The 24,393-nt window shown below is 33.3% G+C and overlaps 1 protein-coding gene across 1 annotated transcript in view; it reads left to right on the forward strand.

The window, feature by feature from the left end:
• Positions 1-24,393, forward strand: part of KLHL1 (kelch like family member 1) — a 333,377-nt gene that overhangs the window by 126,870 nt on the left and 182,114 nt on the right. Inside the window, exon 3 of the mRNA XM_046665048.1 lies at positions 5,459-5,595. Coding sequence (XP_046521004.1) covers positions 5,459-5,595 — 137 coding nt within the window. The remainder of the gene's footprint in view (positions 1-5,458; positions 5,596-24,393) is intronic.

Below are 24,393 nucleotides of genomic sequence, written 5' to 3' on the forward strand. Positions count from 1 at the left end.
GGGGCAATGAAAGGGTCAAGAAGTCAGAGTAGGAAGAGAAGTCAATGAATCAGAAGTAAGCTGAGATAAGGAAGTCTGTTCTGCCTTAGCATAAAAGGGGATTTGGAGAAGGAGGAGGAGGTCAACAATGTCAAACACCGCAATAAATTGGAGTGGGACTTAGAAAAGTTTAATAGATTTGGAAGGAAATACATGTGTGGTGACCTCAATAAGAGATTTTCCAGAGTGGCTGCATGTATTCACTTAGCATTTTTTTGCTCCCACTTCCTTTGCATTAATAGAAGCAATATAAGCACATATAAAGACATTACTTTCTGTTATTTGTTGCATCCCTCTTCTAAAATCTAATTCAAATTTTATGTTTCACTAAACATAAATGCAGTACAAACTTTTCTGCACTTCTCTTACTGAGTTAGCAGTATTTTGTATGTTAAAGTTGATTGAGGAGATTTCATGTAAATTATTTAAGATTGAATTCTATAGGTCTCATACTCTTTTTCTCTATATGGATGTGGCCAAGTTGCAAATCAAGGTTTTATATGTGTAAGACTAAGCTGATTAACTTTATGTCCATATACGTCTTATGGTCTAGGAAAGATAGATATCCCTCTGGTTTATTATAGTTTATTTTCATATCATACAATGTTATATTTAGTTCGTTTGATAAAACTGAGCATTTGGCACAGATTTATCTATTTGGTATATAATAAATATTTAAAGATATTTGTGTCTTTATTTTGTTAATCTTTGAGAATATAAAAAATTGACATGTTTAGTTACTAACTTCCCGATTAAATGTGTCATGGACTGATGATTTTAAATATTTCTAACATGTTTCCACCCTAGGTATTAATATTTAGAATAGCTAAAATCATGGATCCCATAAAGCACTTAAACACATAAAGTATGTATTGGAGGATTTTTTTTTTCAGTTAAAAGAGAGGAATGTTTCTCTGTATTGAACTTAGTTTTTACCATGCCCTTCACTTATACAGAAATAAAATATATAGCAGATAAAATTTCAAAATAAATAATTGTAAAAGACTTTTTCCTAATTTGAAAAGCATGAAAACTTTTAGATAACAATGCTCTTTAGATAAGATTGACTTTCTTCCTCTCTTTTCCCTTACAATGTTCTTAGAAAGAAAACTACATCCGAAGTTGACACTTAAGTTGTTTAGCTTACAGATGTAAGTACCACATTTAGTTCATTCGACATATCCCCATTACTTTTTGAGCATTTTCTTACTTTCTGGAACAAAAGATGTTCCAGGCTCATCTTGTACTTTCTCTGTTCCAGCTCTGCGGCCTGTTCTTTTTCCAAGGAGCCCTTAATGTACATATACATGTATGCACACATACACACCCAAACAAAATATAAGTATTTCTATTTTTTTAATATTAAGAACTATAAATTTACACTGATACCTCCAATTTCAACCCAACATTATGGAATTTTTTTATTCTTCTCTCTTTCCATATTTGTAACTCCATTTTCCATCAGTGGGTAACCTTTCTCTGATGATCCTCAAGAATATACTAATTTCCTCTATCTACTCTAAACAGAAAGAAGTTTCAAAATTTCCAATTCAAACAACTGTGAAAGACACATCTCTTAACTACAGTGCTCTTTCTTCTTTCTTACAGGTCTCTATTTCTTTTGAATCAAAATGTATTATGTGTTTTACTCAATATTTTTTTAATTCATGTTTCCACTTAGGATTTTAAAATACATGAAACGTCTTCACTCCAATTAAAACAACAATAAATCACCAGAAAAATGAAATAGTTATACTTTTCTTTAAAGCTATCAAAAAGCTGTGGCATGAACAACAAACACTTTTTTAAAAACTAGAGTGATGCTCCCTTCTTAGTCTCAACTCTTTTTTTTGACAGAATATTCATTATACAACTGAAATTTACAATACATGGGGAAAGGCAGGAGAATGTAATCCATTGTCAAGAGTAAAATCAGTCAATCTAAATCAACCTAAAGGTGGTCTAGGTGTTAAAATTATCAGTAAAGGGCATTAAAGCCGCTACAAAAAATAATTTAAAATATCCATAGGAAAAGATGAATATAATGAATACAGCAAGAGGAATATCAAGAGAGGTTTGGAAAAATTCAAGCGACTAGAAATAATCTACAATAAAACAGAGTAAAAAGAAAGGTTGAAAGTAAAGTGAACTAAGACTCAACACCATGTGAAGGACTCTTAATTATTGAAACGTATATGTAATTAGAGTCCTAGAAAGAGTTAGAGAGTGAATTGGGTGAAGAAACTAGGATTTTTTTTTTACAGATAATTGTCTAAATTTGATCGAAAAGATCCATCTACTGCTTTGGGAAGCTCACAAAACTATAAGCAAACTAAATACTACACAACCACATCTAGCCATATCATAGTCAAACTGCTAAAATCCTGAAAAGGAGGAAAAAAATTAAAAGCAATTAGAGATAAAGGACATAGTAAATCAGGTAAAACAATTAGAAGAATGAAAGCTGATTTTCTATTAGAAACAATGGAGTCTAGATAATAATAGAACATTATTTTTCTAGTCTAAAAGAAAAAATTCTCTCAATCTAGAATTCTATATCAAGTGAAAACAACACTTATAAGATATTGTCAATGCAGCTTAATAAAGATATATTCAGATAAATGAAAGCTGGGAAAATTTATTATCCTCAGATCTGCACTACAAGAAATAGTAAAGAAATTTATGCTGGTTGAAGGATGTCGATACCAGATTGAAGCCCACTTCTTCAGAAATGAATAAAGAGCCCTTTAAAAGGTGAAGAAATAAAATAAAAACTTATTTTACACATATATTCTTTCAAAATATTCTTGACTGAGCAGGAGGGGGTAAGTAGAACTATACTGTTGTAAGGTTCTTACGAGATTCATGAAGTAGTATAATTATATTTGATGGAAGACTGTTGTTAGTTAAAGATCAATATTGTAATCTCTAGACAAGTCAGTAAACTTCTGTGCACTACCAAATCTGGTGTGCAGCTTGTTTCTTATGGAACATGAGCTAAAATTTATCCTTCTAGGGCCGGCTCTGTGGCCGAGGGGTTAAGTTCGCGCACTCCGCTGCAAGGGCGCAGCGTTCGGACCCTGGGTGCGGACATGGCACCGCTCATCAGGCCACATTGAGGCGGTGTCTCACACCCCACAACTAGAAGGACCTGCAACTAAGATATACAGCTATGCACTGGGAGGGTTTGGGAGATAAAGCAGAAAAAAAAAAAAAAGATTGGCAACAGTTGTTAGCCCAGGTGCCAATCTTTTAAAAAAAAATAAAAATAAAATAAAATAAAAATAAATAAAAAATAAATAAATAAATAAAAAATTTAAAAAATAAAAAAAAATTATCCTTCTATTTTTAATCAATTGAAAATATTTTTAAAAAGGAAAATATATGTCAGAGACTATACATATGACTCTCAATGCCTAAAATACTTAATATCTGGCTCCTTACAGAAAAAATTTCTGGTTTCTACTCAAGAGGAACCACTTTTAAAAAAACCGCCTGCATACATACACACAAGAAAAAGACATAGTTAAAATGTTAATGAATGAGGTGGACCAAAGACAATAGAAAGATTAACCCAAAAGAACAAATAGAGCAAATAAAAAGTATATATAAATTGATAGAATTTAATCCAAACATAATTTTATGAACAATATATAATTAACAAATTTTAGAAGCTGGATAAAATGGGTAAATTTTTGAAAAATCTAACATACAAAAGTTGATGAAGAAGAAATACAACATAAACAAACCTCGTGGCTTATTCAATAACTGAAATGAGATTGATAAGTCACCTTTTCCCAAAGTAACCAAACCAAGATTTTTTTTCAGGTAAATTCTAGAATATCTTACAGGAAAAATTAATTGCTTTCTTTTATAAGTTGTTGCACAAAACTAAAAAAGAGTTGAAGATGCCAGCTAGTTTTATGAGGCTGCTATAATCTTGATTCAAGAGTTGTAGAAGGAAATACAAGACAGGAAAATTATAGGTTCAGTTCTCTTATGACTATAAATAGAAAAATCCTAAAGATAATTTTGATTCAGAAAAAAGGGCTTTTATGAATTTTAACACCCATATATTATAAAAGTGTTTAGCAAAGCTAGAAATCAAAGGAGCCTTCCTGACTTGGTAAAGCTTCTATACCAATACATTCAACAAGCAGCCTATTGAAGGGAAAATCTTTAGATGTGTTCTTTTTAAGATAAAGAACAACACGAATTTTCTCCCCTGACACAGCTACTGTTTAACACAGCACTGGAGGTCCTGGATGAGGTTTTAAGTGGAAGAAAAGGAGCTATAGAGAATGAACAGGAACAAGTCAAAATGAGGTTATTTGCAGATGATATATTCATCTACCCAGAGGAAAAAATAGCAGAATCAATAAAGCTAGTAAGATGATTCAATAAATGTGCCAGATAAAAGATGGATCTGTGAAAGTTTCAACTAATGAAATCTAAACCAACAAGAAAATCGACTTTTTTAAAAAGTTACTGTACACAATGTCAACAAAACTGAAATGTGTGTAGAAATCAACCAAGAATACACAAGATAATTTTAGAGAAAACTTTAAAACTTGAATAACTTTAAAACTTTAATATTTGAAAACAAATAAGATATCCTGAGTACACGGAGAGATATTTTATGCTTTTGCATTGGATGACTTTATATGATAAATATACCAACCATCCCCAAATAAAATCAGAAATTCAGTGCATTTTTAATTAAAATTCCATTTGACTTCTTTGAAGATCTTAACAAACTTACTTTAAACTTTACATGAAGAATAAAACTCCACTGATAGTTAAATAAAAATAAAAATAAAGAAGGAGAATTTGCTTTATTGGTTATAAAGACTTATTTAGAATTATTGTATTAGAAAAAATATTGTATTGGCACAAGAACAGGCAAATAAGCAAAAAAGAATAGAAATCTCAGAGATAAATCATTACACATTCAGGACTCAAATTTGTGATATAGGCAGCACTATTTATTCAACTGGGTCAAATCAGATGCTCTAGTAGATAGTGTGGTGAAAAGTGGGTTAGTTTGTAGAGAGAATTAAAATTGAATTTTTATCTAAAAGGCTGGAAGAATCAAAAATGAAAAGAAAAATGTATTAAAAATGATGGAAGAAAATGTAGGATGATGGTCTGTGATCCAAGGTTGGAACAGAATTTCCTAAATCAGTTTTTAACAGCACAACCCTTAAAGCAATAAATAAATAGATTGATAGATAGATGATAGATAGGTACATAGATGATAGATGATAGAAAGATAGAAGATAGATAATAGATAGATAGATAGATAGATAGATAGATAGATAGATAGAGTCCTCTACATTGCATTCTTGTTGACACTTAGCATACTGATGCTTTACATTCATGGCCTAAATTACTAAATTAGATTCTGTGACTCTTTCAGGCTTGTTCTGAGCTCAGTCTCCGACTATTTTGCTGCCATGTTTACAAGTGATGTTTGTGAAGCCAAGCAAGAGGAGATCAAGATGGAAGGCATAGACCCCAATGCCCTCTGGGACCTTGTTCAATTTGCATATACAGGTACAGTAAAACAATTACAGCCTCATATTGATGCTTTATGAATTTTAGTATTTGAATAGAGCATTTAAAGCTTAGAAAAACCCACCTAGCTTGTATCTTTCATTTTTTTCAGTTGAAAGACTATCTAATAGAGAAAACTCCGACTGCTTTTTCATTTGTCATGGAAATCACACATGTATATATGTATACATATGCCTTACTCTCTTCCACAAAGGATTTAAACTGACTTATGAAAATAAATAGTCAATGGAATGAGCTTGGGAGAGGAGCAGAGAGGTTATTAATTATCAAATAAGAATGCGTTTTTGTCCATACTTAGAGCTTTAGGAAGGGAAATGGATTCAAATTTTTCCTTCCTTTTGGAAAGGGTGTGTTCAAATAACTCTTTTTCCCTTAACGATGTGTTGTTTTAACCTTAAAACCTTCACAGAATGGACTTGACAAACTTAGTTGAAAGGGACAATGGAGATACTTAGAGTTGTGAAAACGGCTATTGTTTGAAGCTGGGTTTTTTTTTTCTGATCTACTATGTCGACATTTTCTATTGGCCTTTGAACCGTGTTATATGTAGCACCTTCAAATAATGTAATTTAGCAAACATTTGTCGAATGTTTCTCAGTGTGCGAGTGTTAACTGTATCTCTGGAGAATAAACTAATGAATAAACCATGCCTCTGCCCTCCAGAACCTACAGTCCAAGTGGAGAAAAGAGTTAGACGGGGGAATAAATATGATATAGTGCCAAACATCAAGAGGGAGTCGGAAGACGTAAAACTGCTCAGAGCATTATCAGGGTTCACATTCATTTAAAACATTTTAATAACTTTTCAAGATTAGTAAGAGAAAGGGAGACATTATACTAAAATCTTGTGATAGAAGCAAAGGTAGATAGTAAGGATTGATGTAATGTGTTTTAGAAATGGTATATATTTCATTTTGCCTGAACTCTTGATGATGGTATGAAAGGAATAAAGAAAGGTTGGCCAGGGACCGATTCTCAAAGCAGCAGGACCCTAGTTGAAGGAGCTGCATTTTTGCAGTATTTTTGGTTCCAGGGAAACAACAGATGGCTTTGTGAAGATCAGCCACTGGAACCAAAGGCCATGGACCTAGTGGGAACCTCTCCTCTTGGAGGATTTAGCTTATCGTAGACAGGAGTTTGCTAACACGAATATGACACTTGCTCAGTAAGTGAAACCTCTTTGAAAAGAAAAACGCACATTCTCTGGGTGCTTGCATCTCAAAGCAGCAATGTGATGGAACGACCTAGATACTTTCCAGCCTCAAACATTTTTAAATTATATTTTGTCAAAGCAAATATCACAGTGGGCAAAGTTAAACAGTCAAGCAAGTCTTTCTTCAAGGCCGTTGTCACTGGGGAGAGAGATCAGAACTCCATCGTTACTGAATTCTGCTGAAACAAATGTAGAAGGGGGAATTTTTAAGTGCCGGGATGAGAGAGCGAACGCAGGCCATCTGTGTTTGCTAATTGGCTATACCTAAAGGAAAAAGAAACTTTCTCCCCTCTTTGTGACAGAAGGTACGTTTACAACTTGGAACAAGGTGCCCACTCAAATTATGCTCGTACCCTCCCACAAACACTGAGAGACAGGGATGCTATTGATATTGGCATTCCAAAGAGATGGCTTTTAGGTCCTTGAGAAAAACATTCCCGGGTTGTAAAACTGGCAAGAGGCCAATTTTTAAAAAATTGTTTTTTTAAAGAAAATTTACATCTCAAAGGGATAGAGAAAAGGTTTTATAATTGCAAGGTTTCTAAAGTAAATGCTCTAAGAAAAGGGACATCAAAGGCCTAAAGTCAGGAAGCAGCCTGTCTAAATTTTAGTCAAACTGAGGGGACGTTAAGACCATTGTGGTCAATTTCAGTTTGCATACAACCTGGAATAGTAATATAAAGACATCATTGGCCTCCCAGCCAAGAGACAGGAAACATAAGCACATTATTGTTTCCTGGAAAGGAAAGAAGCTAAGCTTAAATTCTAAGGATCCTTCTAGGAACATAAAGGCATAGATCCAACACTCACAGCCTCCATCTCCTGGCAGCCTTTCGTTTCTCATGTGCAAAATTAGGTCAAAAGACACTCATCATCGTGCAGCACAAAGTTGGAAGGTGTTTCACGGCTCCCTGCTGAATGGAATGACCCAGATTTAGCTCTGCTTTGTAGAGGGCAGACGAGATACGAAGCTGCCTTTCAGCTACCACTGCCACTTTGGGCTCTGCTCTGATACCCACATCTCTCTTGTTGATAAATTTCCAGTTGTTAGTTTATAGAAATGTAGTAGATGAGCAAATAAGTTACATGGTAATATTGGGGGAATTTTAGGCTAATATAAAATATGAACCTTGTCTTTTGCTATATATAATGTAAGAAATTATAACAATAGAAGAGATCAAGTGAGCCATAGTATAGAAAGGGAAAAATAGGAGGTATGTGTATATGTGTCTATTTAGCTAGCTTGCTAGCTGATCTCGAAGACTTTCCTTTGTAGAAGGCTAAAAATAAGTACATCACAGAAAAGGGGAACAAATGAATGAGCAGTAAGATATGTAAAGGTTAGCCATTTGGGAATGTTGTCTTAAATTCTGAGGTTTGAGAGGCTTTGAAGAAACTAAGGAAGATCAATTATGTCAAGAATTGGTAGTTAACTATTAGCTGTAGAATTAGCATGTTAAATAGAGATGGATAAGAATGCTTTAAAATGGTGGAAACAGATAAAAATTTCCATGAGATCTACAAATTCTGCTAAGATTGAAAGAAATCTTATATATGTGGCTAATTTATTTCGTTGACTTAGAAAATAACAATGAATGGGTAAAGTAGCCTAGAATGAATTTTTGACTGAGATAAGCTTCAATAGGTATAGAGTTTAATAATCTTTGATTCGAAGAAAGAGGAATCATCCTTTAAAGAATTTTATGTAGTGAAAGTCTGTACATGGTAAGACACGAGAGATACTTCCCTCTTTTCTCCTACTTCAGCAAATTAGAAAGACAAAGAATAGGATAAGTAGCCTGGTGGAGTTTCAATAAGAGCTAAAGCAAATACTTGGAGAGACTTTTTTTGGAGGGGGGCAAGGAAGATTGGCCTCAAGCTAACACCTGTTGCCAATCTTCCTCTGTTTTGTGTGTGGGATGCTGCCACAGCATGGCTTGATGAGCAGTGTATAGGTCTGAGCCTGGCATTGGAACCAGCAGACCCTGGGCTGCGGAAGTGGGGTGCATGAAATTAACCACTACGCTACTGGGCTGGCCCCTAGAGAGTTTTTTTTGGTAACTGGGAAGAGTGATTTGGGTACCAAGGGGTGAGTGCAGTGGCGGTAATAGATCAAAGGGAATAAGAAGTTGTTTTAAGGAAAAAAGATATAATAATGAAAAGGTTAATGCTAGCAATACACAAAACAGCATAAAGAAAACTAGTAAGGTGTTTGTGTTGACAAAATAAAAAAAAAAATTCTTGGAAGTACAAAGGGTAAAAATTCAATGATAAAAATGATGACTAATTATTGCAGTATCAAAATTAGCTTCTTTACTTAAAGTAAAAGGCAACATCAGGTCAATTTTCTTCACACATTGTAATAGCTCAGGAATGGAAAGGAAATGAAAATTTACACTGGTGTTAGAAATAATTGTATATCTAATAAGAGGTTCGTATCACTTTTCTAAATTTGTATTTAGCTGTTAACACAGTTTCAAAATTTCCTCGTTTTAAAACTATCCTTGGGTTTTCCTTGTAGTTTTTCGTTAGGAAATCTGAGTGTGTTCTTAGGCATTCATAGAGAGCAAAGGCCCATGTAAGCTGCAGTGTGTGTTATAAAATAGTGCCCTTTACAATTGATGTCTCTAATTTAAAGTTTGAATATTTAGTTGTAATCCACAGAATATGTAATTATAAGATCGCAGTCAGTTTTTCAAAATTAAACCATAATTCAGTTAAACACATTTGAGCATTTACTACATGAAGAGGATCACACTAGGGACGAGAAGATAAAATATAGATTGAGACTGATGGATACAGCTTAAAATGACATAAACCTTTAAACAAACTTGGTATTGAATAGAATTATTGGAGCAGGGCACAGTGGAAAAACTCTTTTGTTTTCAAAAGCAGTAAAATCTACAGATCATTATCCACTTGATGGCATTCTCAGTTGTATAGTGTCAGCTGAACTTAAAAACAGCTTTTAAACATTTTCCTATGTGTAACAGAGCCTCTGTTCTGAGATTTTACTCATCTAGAAATGAGACTCAGTGTATTATTTGTTTAATCTGCAATAAAGCCTGTGATTTGGAATGATAAAGTCAAGGCTGTTTTGGAATCATTCTGCAGAACATCCGCAGAAGCGTGAAATCAGAGAAGAAAAGGAAAAATGTTTATAGTTTCTCATCATTTTACTTTCAAATCACTTAGAAAGTTGGAGGTGTATAGAACTTTAGAAATTCCATCCTTAACATTATAAATTTTTCTTGTGATCATTTTTCTCGAGCCAAGTATGAGGCAAAGCAGAGGCACTAAGATCTTTTTATTTTGTAAAATTATATATTTGATATTTCAAATAAACATTGACAAAATCATCATGAAACAAATCAGAACTCTTCATCTCCTTTGATTAACAGGTGGGGACAAAATTCTTTTTCAGTGCTTAAGAGCTTCTGAAGTTCTTAATGCAGCTCAGACAGTGAGATAATAACCTGACAACGATCAATAGTATGAGGTTGGATCTGTTACTGAACAAAATGTCAGAATACAAACTGAACGGTATTTTCTCTACCGAATCGATGTCCTTTAGTAGCACGTCTGTTATGACGACCTTCCTTGGAGTGACTTATGACCATCTAGCCCTCACAATAGTTTGGGTAGCTTAAACAGACTCCCGAGTTGTTGTATAGTGGCTTGCTGCAGGTGTGTTAGATCCTCCCAAAGTACTGCTGCTTCCCTGCAGGTAGCAATGCTGCCTGATAATTTAAGCACATTAATGCCTTATAGTCCTTGTTCTGTGACTTATTGAATGCCGCTCAGTTTTAACAAATGCTTACTAAGTGGTACGCCCTATGATGGGCTCTGGATAACAACATGCTAAATTACACAAATTCTCTGCCTTTAAGGGACTTTCCAATTTAGGGTTTAAAATAGCTATCCTTTGTTATCTTCTTTTGGTACAAGCATACTTTTTGATATACATAGCCTAATATTTCCTCATTAGAGAATGGTGCAAAACAAATTTTGAGGGCTACTATACTCACTTCTTTTCGTGTATGTATATATATAGCTATCTATATGTGTATATAGATATGCATACATACATACATATATATTAGTTCTAGCCCCAAATTGATGATCACATTGTGAAAATAAAGGAGGAAATTTAATATGTTTGAAAAGGATGCTCTGGGGTTCACTGTGTTTTAAAGTTGGCTTCAGGCTGATAGAAATTTCCTTCTGGTTTATCTCTTACATTGTCCCTACTATCCTGACATACTTGAAAATATACTTTGTTCATTGATGCATAAGGAAATAGAGTTCTAACAAATGTGGGAGATGGGATTGCAGGGTTACTAGCAAAGTGCCCGGTCCTGTAGAGAACTGATAAGGACAGGGTTTAAATAAAGGGAGCTGTCCATCTAGCACTGGTATTAAGAGGGATAGAAAATTAAACTGCCAAATGGTCAACCTTTAATCATACTGAAGAGTTAACTTCCTTGTAAGAAAAAAAAAACAGATTTGTGTGCTATGAAGTTAATTAAAGTCTTTGCACATGCTAAGGAATGTTAAGATAGTTTCTGCTTACTGCCAAACATTTGAATGAAATAAACACACATACATAGGAGCTGAGATTTTTAATGTTCTGCTTTAATATTAAAAAGTATATCAATGTTTTCAGCCTGGACTGAATATTCTAAACTCCCTTCAGAATTTTTTATTGTAATTAAAAGTAAATTATTGTTTCATTTTTATTACTGGTTTAATTCAAGTGGCATGAATTATGCAAGCACATTAGCAGAATATTAGCTTTAAACTTAGGGCTTTTACTAGATGGGAAAATTCTGTTCTAACTTTAAGAAATGGAGTTCTTAGAGATTGGTTTTTTATATTATTATTACCTGTTAATTAAAAGTGTTGATTTAATAATTTTCTTAGGATGTTGAAATAACCCATATAGTAGATAAGAAAAAAAGTAAAAATAAAATAAATCAGTTGTATGTTACAATTTTTTCATTATTCCCAGAAACTTTTATTTGTGTGTGTGTGTGTGTGTGTGTGTGTGTGTGTGTCCCCATGCCTGTGTGAAACAATGAATAATATAAAACTAATTTGGGGAAAATTACGGTATCAAAATAGCTAATAAAAATGATGTGCATTTTGTGAATATTGTACAATTTTTTTGTTGTTATTGAACTGAATTTTGGGTTTATGCTATGGGATTTCATAGACAGACTGAAAAAGAAATAGTTCTGTGAAGCAATATTTACTAGCTATAGAGGAAAGGTTATGTTTCTTCTGTACTGTAACTCACAGTTACTTTCTGAGTTTTCAAGTAAGGAAAATCTCTGAGGTCTCATCTTATAGTCAACTTTGCTTCCTTAAAAAATCTGCTTTGATTTCATTTTATTGTTGCTCTCAATCTTATAATTGCTTACATTTTCATCTACTTTGGGTAGTAGGAAGGCAGGAACTGCATAATATGCCACTATATCAACCGTGCAGAGTACATGCTTTGTATATTTAGGCATCAATCTTCTATTTGGCTGTATATTCTCAAGGTTATTTCACCTTCACTCTAATCCAAAAGTATCCATACACTTGATTCTGTCCTATTTGAGATGTAGTATAGTGTAGTGTGTAGAATTTAACATCAGAAATATCTGGGATTTTCTTTGACCTTCACCAGTACTGGTATTCAGCCAGAATTCATTGATGTGAGCAGCCCAGCGTTCATTCTGATTGTTGAGCATTTGTTTTAATTGGCGTGTACCTATTTCTTACTTCTTAAATATTTTGATTATATCCCTTGGGCTCTGCCATTTTATAGTTAGGGATCTTGGTCAAACTATTTAGCTTTATGGAGTCTTAATATTACTCAACTATAACAAAGGGAAAATAAAAATTTTTAAGTGAGAGGAATGTTTTAAGGAGTAAATGAACCAATAAAATTAAGTGGATTTACTATAATGTTTAGCACATTGTAAGTACTCAATTATGATGATGATTATAATAGATATTTTTGTAAGTTTCCTCAAATCCTTTGCACAATCTGGTATAAAAAAAATGAAGATGGAGACTGAGAATTGGGGAAGGAATCATCACTTTGTTCATCAAACGTTTATTAATTTTGAATCCAAATTATTATATACTTCAGTATTACCACATGATTTCTAATTCTTATGTGTGATTTGGTGTACATTTTTAGTGGTAAGTGTTCTTTTTTAGACCACTGACTTGTAATTTTGCTACCCTTTATATTTGAGGTATGTTTTTATCATATATTGCATTCATTATTTTAACATATCTTATCTCATTTGATCCACACAATAACATTCAGAGATGGGCAGTTAGTAAAATCTTGTCGTCAGATACAGAAATGAAAGCACTTTAACATAGAGGTCCTCAAATTACATGAATTTGAAACCGTGGTCCAGTTTTCCAAATGGTATTTCAGCATCCTTCCTACTAGATCTAAAATTACTCGACATTTTGTCTGATTAATATGAAAGAGAATGTTGTTCACATGTACTTATGCTATCGCCACATTGAGTGAAAATTGTGACTTTCTGTTGACCTAGTACCAACTGCCATCAAATATTATTTTTTCCTTTTAATTAAGTTCCTTTAACACAAACTTATGAGTAACCTGAGGAAAGTATATAGATTCAGAAGGAGAATTGTTTGTGATGGATCACAGCACTATTTAAAATATTATTCTCAGGCTCGGACGTTCATAATTTCATAGCTTTGCAATTTTGTCTGATTTTTAAAAAATATTTTTATCTAAATAAGAAGAATTATTAAAAATACTGCTTGTGTTTCCTATTTAACATTTTCAGGATGCTTCACACACATCTCAGTTACATCTCAGTATTCAGCTTTATCTTGCAGTTGGGAAAACAGAAGCACCAAGTTCACATATATTTCTAAATAAACATATATTTTAAAAATACTACTTTAGCTGAATTTTGACTACTTCCCAATACTTTCTGTTTAAAATCACCACACCCTTCTTAAGACTTCTGTAAATTACCATTTACCTGATTTGATGTCTTCATTGAGGAGTTTACTTCCCCTTGATGTTTGAGAAAGGAATTTTATAATGAGAACCCTAAGCATTTGATTTTAAATGCCTTGTCTCCCTTAGATAAAGGATGCTAAGAGCTACCCAAAAGGAAACCAGATTTTGGCCAGAATAGAGTATGCACTCAAGATAACCCTAAAGATGTCTTCAGACTGTCTGCTTGCTTCTCAGGCACATTGTAGCTACTATGGCATTCCTTTTAGCCAAATGGCGCTCACACAAGTCTGATGTGTATATCCCACCCCATCTTTTCTTCTTTTCTGGAGAAATGTTTAGAAGTAGAGAGAGAAGGGAATAATGCAGAATAAAAAGTCAATAAAGAAAATGTAGACAAGTAAAGGAAGTTCAGTCTCATAAGAAGAATTGTAAAAATCAGTTTGTTTAATTTATAACATTTTAATTTCTGATACATCCATGTGTACAAAATGTAAACAATATTTTGAAACATGTGTCATTAATTACTTTTATGTATTTTCCTGGACTATATAGTCTACTTTCTGATAACTGGACATTTTTTATATAGTAGTACATTTTTGAATTTTTTTGACAAATTATTATCAAGTTAAGCTAAAGAAGCATATTTAGGACCTCAAGTACAAATCTTATTTTTTATATTTATTTAATTTGAATTTGCCATTTCACAGAATGGCTTAAAGTGGCTTCAAAGTAAAATACATAATTGAGGGAAAATAAGGTATTAGTAATATATAAGTAGATTGCTAGGGTAGTGTTTTGGGAACTTCATATTTATTGGAGAATTAACTGTATATCCCCTTAACAACACTTTGTAGTTATTGCATTTCCATTTCATTAGGGCTAAGAAATATTGATTATGACTATGGATTGTTAGATGTGAAGATTTCAAGAAAAACCTCTGAAAATGAAAATGGTAATCTCTGAAATGACCTATAACAGAGGAAGTGGGTGGGATGGCCTCCGGGGCAAGTGGGATGGTAGAACTCCCAGTCTGGGCAGATTATCAGATAATACATCAAAACTGTTGACTTTGTTCTTTCCACATCACATCCATCCACGTTAGTGCATAAAATATTTAAGCACCCCAAGATGGAGCTACTTTGTAGATAACTTCAATTCAACCTAGTTTTACGAAAGCATACTCCTATATACAGTTGCTGTAAAATCTATCCAGTGAGGAGTTATGTTCTCTTGTACTTATTCCTTTCAACCCTCCCCCTGTTTTCCTGATTGAAGTAGGGCGTAAAGGAAGAAAAATATCTAAGAAGTCATTTACAGAAGCCATAAGATTATGACTTTGGTCTTAGTTTCATTCCTAAGTATCCTTGGTTTATAAGACTTTGAAATTCAAATTAAAAAGACCTGAAAAGGGCACTCACATTCAAATTCATGACACCAGTGGTATAGTTTGCATCATAAGTAAGGGTCTAAAGATTCTGTTTGTATTCATAAAGATGACATACCAATTTGTTTTAGCTTCTTGGTCACCAAAGCAAAGAAAGAAGCATACTCATTTACATTATAAAATAAAAACAAGTATTCTGCTCAATATAAACAAAAATTTCTGATATTAAAATCTAAAAGGCATATTTCCTAAAATCCTAGAGGAATATTTTTGAATATTTGAATACTTTTAAGGCACAACATTATGTACTTCATACATCCTCACTAATACGCCAAAGTGAATATCATAACAAATTACAGAACTATTTCTTTTTTTGGCTGATTTGAGTTCAAATGATGTTGTTCAGACACACAGATTACTAATAATTTCATGTATTAAACAACAGAATATTAAATCCGGGGATGAAATTCAATTGGGTTCAAGATACATTTAGTTTAAATAGAATAGTATTACCTGTGGTAAATTTGAGAGTACATGTTCTGCCTAAGGTATCCTAAAGTATTTAATTCTGTAATGAGCAAAAGAACATATTTGTGGTAGGCCTGATACACAAGCTGCCAAATTATGTTACTTACAGTGGAAGTTCAGATAACTTGTATAACCATCTGTTGATCCTTTTTATTTTTCTCACAACCAAAATTTCCTTGAGTATTGAGTGTCAAGCGTTTTAGATTAAACTCTACAGCAAATACTGGGAGTGGGAAAATCTACCTAGTTGATTAGGGATAGAGTTATAAATTACTATATAACTGAAAATAAAGGGGTCTATGCTATCTTAAAGTTAAGGAAGTTAAACACCTGTGCATAGATGCGGGTCAAGGAAATGTTTGAACAAAGTCAAGATTTTTACTCAGCAAACAATTCCTTGTTCTTTCCAAATGACGGATATGAAAGGATAGTAGATTTAAAACAATTTAAGTAAATAGGAACTGCTGATATTTTTGGTTCTGACCTGACACCCAGTGGACTTTCTAAATAAAAAGGTGGGCAGGTAGGAATGGAAAAATGATGGCCTTTGCTGTTGCAACTACTACTTTTTTATTGGTTCTAGTGTAGATATTTCCCTGATTTTTCTAACAGTGAGCTCTTGAGCTATGAGACATATTTAGTATCAAAAAAACATAAACTGTGCTTTTCTTGTGGCTGCAAGGCATGTGAGACATTGTTTAATGATTAATAAACTCTAAGCTTATAGAATTTCCCAGGTATAGCTTGTCATTCTCTTTTCTAAAACTAGTTTGCTATAATTTTTAGAGGACAACCAGATTTTTTTTTCCAGATGAGAGGAAGAGAGTGAGGGGAGAGCAGGGTCCCAGTAATATGTCACAAATTAGAATAAGGAATAATTTGATGGAAGCAAAAGTCTAAATGGCAGTAAAAATAAGTTTCTCTTTGTAACCATTAAAAAAGAATGTAAGCCTACTAAAAATAATAAAATGATGTAAAACAAAATTGCCTTAACTTTCCTGTTTTTTTGGAAACATTCAGAAAAATCCTATGAATTTATTGATATAAGTAAATTGCTAAGTAAGTAATACATGACAGAGAATATACAAATCTTCCGTGTAGAATTCCAAATCATTTACATAATTAATCTGCCCTAAGGAGATAGAGCATAATGCCCCTCTCCTTAAGTGTGGCAGTACATAGGGACCTTCTTCCAGACAACACAGTATGGAAAAGGAGCTAAAAGAGTAATTTTACCATGGGGGAACCTGACAAACACTATGTCTACCAAGTGATCAAAATTAACATCAACAGTGATATGTCATGTCGATAGTATGTAACCTTGATACTATGTGATGAGACCAAAAGCCCATAATCCCAGTGTAATCACAATTGGAAAAATCCTAATTGAAGGACATTTTACAAAATACTTATGCAGCACTCTTCAAAGTTGTCAAAATCATCAAAAACAAGGAAAGTCTGAGATACTGTCACAGCCAAGAGGAGCCTAAGGAGACATAGTGACTAAATGAAATGTTGTATCCTGTGTCAGATCATGGTGAGGCAATAGGTAACAAATCTAAGGAAATGTGAGTAAAGTATGGACTTTAATTAATACTAATATAACAATATTGGTCCACTAATTTTAACATATGCATTATACTAATGTAGAATGTTAATAGCTAGGGAAAACAAGTGTGTGTTACATGAGAAATCTCTGTCCCATCTTTACAAATTTTCTGTAAATCTTAAAATATTCTAAGAAAAAAGTTATTGGGGCTGGTCCAGTGGTGTAGTGGTTGGGTTCACACACTCCACTTTGGCAGTCTAGGTTCCCAGGTTCAGATTCCAGGTGCAGACCTACACATCGCTCATTAAGCCATGCTGTGGTGGCATCCCACATACAAAATAGAGGAAGATTGGCACAGATGTTAGCTCAGTGACAATCTTCCTCACCAAAAAAAAAAGAAAAAGAAAAAAAATTTTTAATTCCTCTGAATTACTAAAATGTCAATTTTCATTTTGTTTTAATTTCTAGTGCGGCAATATATTCTTTCTCTTTCCTTCCATTAAAGATAGATAGATAGGTAGGTAGATGAAAGATAGATGACAGATAGATAGATATTTGCACCAACTGGTAAAATGCATACTTTTTTCAGTGTAATTGATTTTATAGATGAAATATGGTAATACAGCACAGTAGTCAATAGGATACCACTTGTCTATTAAAAAATAGAGCAGTATATCCTGTCAGAATGGCTGTAATTAACAAGACACGAAACAACAAGTATTAGAGAGGGTGTGGAGAGAAGGGAACCCTCATACACTGCTGGTGGGAGGGCAAACTGGCTCAGCCACTATGGAAAACAGTATGGAGATTCCTCAAAAAATTAAGAATAGAACTACCGTACAATCCAGCTATTCCACTGCTGAGTATTTATCCAAAGAATGTGAAAACATGAATGCGTAAAGATACATGCATCCCATGTTCATTATAGCATCATTCACAATAGCAAAGACTTGGAAGCAACCTAGGTGCCCATCAAGGGATGAATGGATAAAGATGTGGTATATATACATAATGGAAAACTACTCAGCCATAAGAAAGGATGAAATCCAGCCATTTGTGACAACATGAATGGGCCTCCTTGAGGGTATTATGGAAAGCAAAGTAAGTCAGAGTGAGAAAGTCAAATACTGTATGATCTCACTTATAGGTAGAAGATAACAACAACGACAAACAATCACATAGAGACAGAGATTGGACAGGTGGTTACCAGAGGGGAAGTGGGAAGGGAGGAGGGTGAAAGAGGTAATTAGACACATGTGTGTGGTCATGGATTGTAATTACTCTTTGGGTGGTGAACATGATGCAATCTACACAGAAATTGAAATATAATGATGTACACCTGAAATTTATATAATGTTATAAACCAATGTTACTGCAATAAAAAAGGAAAAAAGGAAATAAAAAAATAGAATAGTATAGATCTATATTCTTCTATAATCTTCAGTTTTTCCTCCCCATTCTATTTTATACATTTTCATTCTAATACAGTGTAAATTTAATGATATTCTCTTATAGAAAATCAGAGTTTGTCTATAATATGGATTTGGAACTCTCAGTAATGTATTTACTTACAATGAGACTATAAGTAGTAGCACACATTGAAGGTACTCTATCCAAGAGTCATTCCCTTCTTACTCCTCCAGTTGACTCAAGGGAGGGTGATTCTAATTCTATAATTCTAATTCGTATAGGGTCAAAATAAATCATTTGGGTTTTACCCATTTCTAATTATCGAGTTAGGCGTGGTGATATGATACAATTTTACTGAGGCAACATGGAGAAAAGACTTCTGGGGAGATTTTAGTAAAGATTTCTTCACTGATGCAAGAGAAATATACATGAAGGAATAATTCCTCTTCTGGTGGGTGTTTTCCTGTCTGAAACTTGAAAGCTTGAAAAGTTTGAAACTGTGAAGCTTGAAACTATGGCAACCATGAGGGAAACAGCAAGTCACTTGGGAAGATGGCTGTTTCCTGATCATGTGTTGGGCCTTTCAATTAATCAGTTCTGGAAAGAACCTTCCTGTAGACTTTTCAAAAGAGGTTATAAATATTTCCTTATTATTTGAGAAATTTTTCTCAAGGTTTTCTGTTACTATAGGCACAGGCTACGTAGGTATCTATCGTTTCATCTAGGTATCAGATATTTTTAAGCCAATTTTCTATGGCACCTAAGGGAAAAACATGTAGATTTTCCCTATTAGTAAACTGAAAGCCGTTTGTGAACATTATGTCTTGAAAGTTAACTTTGAATGAAAGTGTAGATAATGTTTTCATTAACAGTATTCATGTCTTTTTTTAAGTGCACTTTTAAGTCAAATATGTGGCAGATTTTTGCCTTTTTACCATTGAAGTCCATCAGTGAAATGGCCAGGTTACGGATATAAAGAAATATACCATGCATGACGTAGCTCAATTGGTGTGCGCTCAGGCTCATCACTCACTAATATTCCATTTGCGCCCTCTGGCTTTTACAAATGAATCTTTTCATTGGATATAATCCAAGATAAAAAAAATAGAACATTTTTAACTCTTTGGAACAAATGATGTTTATATCATCCAAATTTACATCAAAAGTTACCAATAAGCCACTTTAAAAATTAGTTTACAGCAGATAACATGAGAGAATTCAAAAGTTTTCTTCTTTTTTTTTAACAGGAAAGGATGGACAGATGCCCTGCTAAAATTTTATCTAAATTATTATGAAGTACAGTGCTAAACTCAGTATTGCAATTTGGGCTAAATAATTATTTTCTTTTGCAAACATATTTTACATATCCTATAGCTTATTTCACTGCCATTATTATGTTAATTATTATGTATATTATGTCAACTCATTTCAAGTGTTGACTGGGAGGGTAAAGATACAACCGTGTACACACACCCATGCACATCATTTTGTACGTTAGGTTTACACTTATAAGATTATTTTAGCACTATGTTGGTCATGATAATGGGATATGTGAAGTTTCCGTGACTATACTATGTTCTATTTATTGTAAATTTCAAGAAAAAAATTGACATATAATCCACAATGTCTCTAAATAGTGATATCATATCTTTGTGATTTTGTGAGTAAAGTTTGAATTAAAGCCTTCAGACAGTATTTACAATTACCAGTCAACTCAAATCATTTTTGTTAATATTAGAATATTTTTAAAGCTTTATTGATGAGTAATGAGCATATAATACTGTACGTATATAAGATGTGCAATTTGATATTTTGACATATGCAAATGTAAGTGATACGTAAAACCATGACTACTATCAGGATAATGAATATATCCATTACCCCTAGATGTTTTTTTAAGCCCTTTTATTATCTGTCTTCTTGCTCCTCCTCACCTTTACCCCATGCTCAGGTACTGATGATCTGATTTCTATCACAATAGATTAGTTTGGTCGTTTAAGAATTTCAATTAAATTGGCTCGTGGAGTTTATTTTTTGTCTGATTTCTTTCATTCAGCCTAATTATTTTTCACTCAGCATAGTTAACCATGATGTTGCATACATCTTTCTTTGTTATTACTGAGTAGTATTCCACTGGAGAGATATATATATATATATATACTACAATTTTTTTAGCCAGTCACTTGAACATTTGGGTTGCTTCCAGTGTTTGGCCATTATAAAATAAATCTGCTATAAACATTCATGTACAAGGCTTTATATCAATATATTCTTTCATTTCTCTTGGGCAAATACTTAGGAGTGGAATGACCGAGTCATTTGAAAGATGTAACTGCAAAACTACTTTCCAAAAATGTTATACCATTTCGTGCTCCCACCAGCAGTTCTAATGTGTGTGTAGTAGTATCTCACTGTGCTTTTAAATTGCATTCTCCTAAACGGTGATGATTTTGTGTATTTTTCCATCCATATATCTTCTTTTGTGGAATGTCTGTTTAAATCATTTGCCCATATTTAACTTTTCTCTTATTATTGAGTTTGAGAGTTCTTTTTTGCATTCTAAATACAAGTACTATATCAGATATATCATTTTGCAAAGAATTTTTCCCAGTCTATGCTTTATTTTTCGTTCTTTTAATATTGTCATTTGCAATGATTTTTATGAAGTCCAGTTTAACAATTTTTTTCTGGTGGATTATGCTTTTGATGTTTTATCTAAGAAATCTTTAATTAACTTAAGGTCACAAAGATTTTCTCCTATGTTTTCTTGTAGAAGATCTGTAGTTTTAGGTTTTACAGTTAGGACTCTGATCCATTTTGAATAAATTTTGTATACAGTCATGTTGCAATTAACCATGGGGATATGTTCTGAGAAATGTGTCATTAGGTGATTTGGTCATTGTGTGGGCATCATACAGTGCACTTAAACAAACTTAGATGGTATAGCCTACTACACACCTGGGCTACGTGGTACTAACCTTATGGGACCACTATTGGACATGCGGTGCAGGACTGTATTGAGTGAGGTATGGATTAAAATACAAGTTTTTGTACATGGATGTCAGACTGGGCCAGCTCCACTTGTTCAATGACCGTCCTTTCTCATTAATTGCCTTTGAAAAAACTAGTTGTTTACTTGTGGATGGTTCTATTTCTGGACTCTATTCTTTTCCATTGATCTGTTTGCCCATGTTTAGACCTATACCAATCAGCTTGAATCACTGCAGCTTTGTAACAAGTCTTAAAATCTACTGGTGTTATTACTCCCACTTTGTTCCTTTTCCAAAATTGTTTTGGTTATTCTAGGCCATTGCGTTTACATATGGATTTTAGAATCAGTTTGGCAATTTCAATAAAAAGTCTGCTCGGATTTTGAATATGATTGTAAGAAATCTGTAGATTAATTTAGGGTGAATTGAAACTTTAACAATATTGTATCTTCCAGCCCATGAATACAGTATGTCTAAAACTTCACCTAACACCCCAAATATTCTAAGTAGAATGCTGTGTTGGGACATCCCCAAGATGCTCCCTCCAGGTTGATGGTTCACTGGACTGGCTCACAGGACTCAGCCTATAGTCATACCAATGGCTATGATTTTTTATGGCAAAAGGATACAAAATACAACCAGAAAGTGAAATGGTGCATAGGGCGAAGTCTAAGGGAAACCAGGGGCAAATTACCAAGGGTCCTTTCCAGTGGAGTCACATAGGACACACTTAATTTCCTCTGCAATTTGTTGTCACAAAGTGTGTGAATGGTTGCCAGCCAGGGAAATTCATTAGAGACTAAGTGCCTGGGTTTTTTTTTATTGAATACTGATCATTAGGCAGCCTCTGCTTAACATGTACCAAAATTCCAGACTCCCAGAACGAAAGCAGGTGTTCAGCATAAACCATATTGTTTATACAAACAGTTTAAGCACAGTGAGACATTCGTATTAGTTAATGGTGAGAACCGTCTTGAAATCTAAGTTCTCAGACGTGAGTCAAGGGCAAATCTTGCATGCAGGCCTTTTCAAGAATAGTTCAGGCCTGCTGTGTTAATTCTTCTCTGGACAAGTGCTATTGAGAACAACTAGTTAATTAAAACTAAAGAAAGTCACTCTCCCAATGGTCCAAAATCACAATAAAATAGAATTTATAGAAGCCATGCCATCTACATTTATCATTTTTTATTTTCACAAGATCTATGCTAAGAAGCATGCAACCGTGTTCTTGATGATCTTGCCAAAAACTTTTAGGCAAAATTCCTCTGAAGCTCTTAAATCATGACAATATTTTAAAGATATTTATAAAAAATTGTTATACTTATAATTAATTGTAAACAATAACAGATTTTAATGTATTCATATTATCTGCTCTATAGTTTACTTTTTTATAAGTGCAGATACACCTTTCATAAATCATCTGAAATTGATATAAAAATAGCTTACTGTAATTTGTAGAATATTTTTTCCTGTGCTTACTGTAATATTTTATAAACCTTAAAATATATACCAATAATTGTACTGATATAATTAGTCTTAAAATCATTTGACTTGGTGTGAATCCTTCAACTTCAGATGAAGATTTTGTTTGACATTATTATTGGATGATAATGTTATTGATAATATGCAATATAAACACCTCAAAGAATTTTATTGCTATTGGCGAATGTCTCTTCTGCTGAAGTGATCTATGACTCTCAATTTTCTCTTAGCTGATAATACCTGAACAATAGGGTCCTTGTGTCTTTATGAAAATTTTAGAAATTTAATTTCTAACTTTTATTATTGATAGTGTTCCTCTTTTATATCAAAACTCAACTTTAGGTAGCTAATTTAATTGAAAAGTAATATATAATAAAAAGTATTTTAATTTTGCTATCATTTATTGTTCCTTTCAATTTGTTGTTTCCACTTTACCTGCTTTTTTTCCCATCAAATCCCTTGCTACACTTAGAAGCATATTTTAGATTCCTTTGCTGTCTTATTCTTTCAGTGAAACTCATAAATAAAACATAATACTCTTTACCTATTAAACATGTTAAGTTATGGGTGAAATATCATGTTTGAAAGCAAAATGATCCCTCACCCTAAAGACTACTTATTAATTATAAAGGAAAATTTTCTTTAAAATGAAGAAACCTGCCAGACCCTGCCGTAAAGGAGATACCAAACCTTACACCGTCAACACCGAGACGCATTGACATCATGAGCCTCCCTCTCTAAGGCACCGGAAAGGGTACAACATCACCTGTATTGTCCCCACTAAAAAGGATTCGGCTAAACCCAATCATGGGGAAATAATACGACTTATTCAAATTGAGGTATTCTACAAAACAACTAGCCTGGACACATGATTAATATAAATTTCCTGAGGTCAAAATGGCTAAGAAATTGTTCTAGATTAAAGGACGTTAAAGAGACATAACAAGTAAATGTAATATGTGAAGCTTGATTGGATCCTGAGTTAAAAGATAAAATCTATAAAGCACATTAGTTGGATGTTTGGGGAAATTTACATTATAGCAAATGCTATTATTTCAATTTCATGAGTGTGATAGTTATATTACAGCTCTGTAGGAGAATGCTTTTGTTCTTAGAGATACATTCTAAAACATTTAGGGGTTAAAATATCATGGTTGAAAGTAACTATCAAATAATTCAGTAACTACAACATAGATACTATGCACACACACA

Source organism: Equus quagga, chromosome 6 (genome assembly GCF_021613505.1).
Source record: "Equus quagga isolate Etosha38 chromosome 6, UCLA_HA_Equagga_1.0, whole genome shotgun sequence".
Taxonomy (NCBI): domain Eukaryota; kingdom Metazoa; phylum Chordata; class Mammalia; order Perissodactyla; family Equidae; genus Equus; species Equus quagga.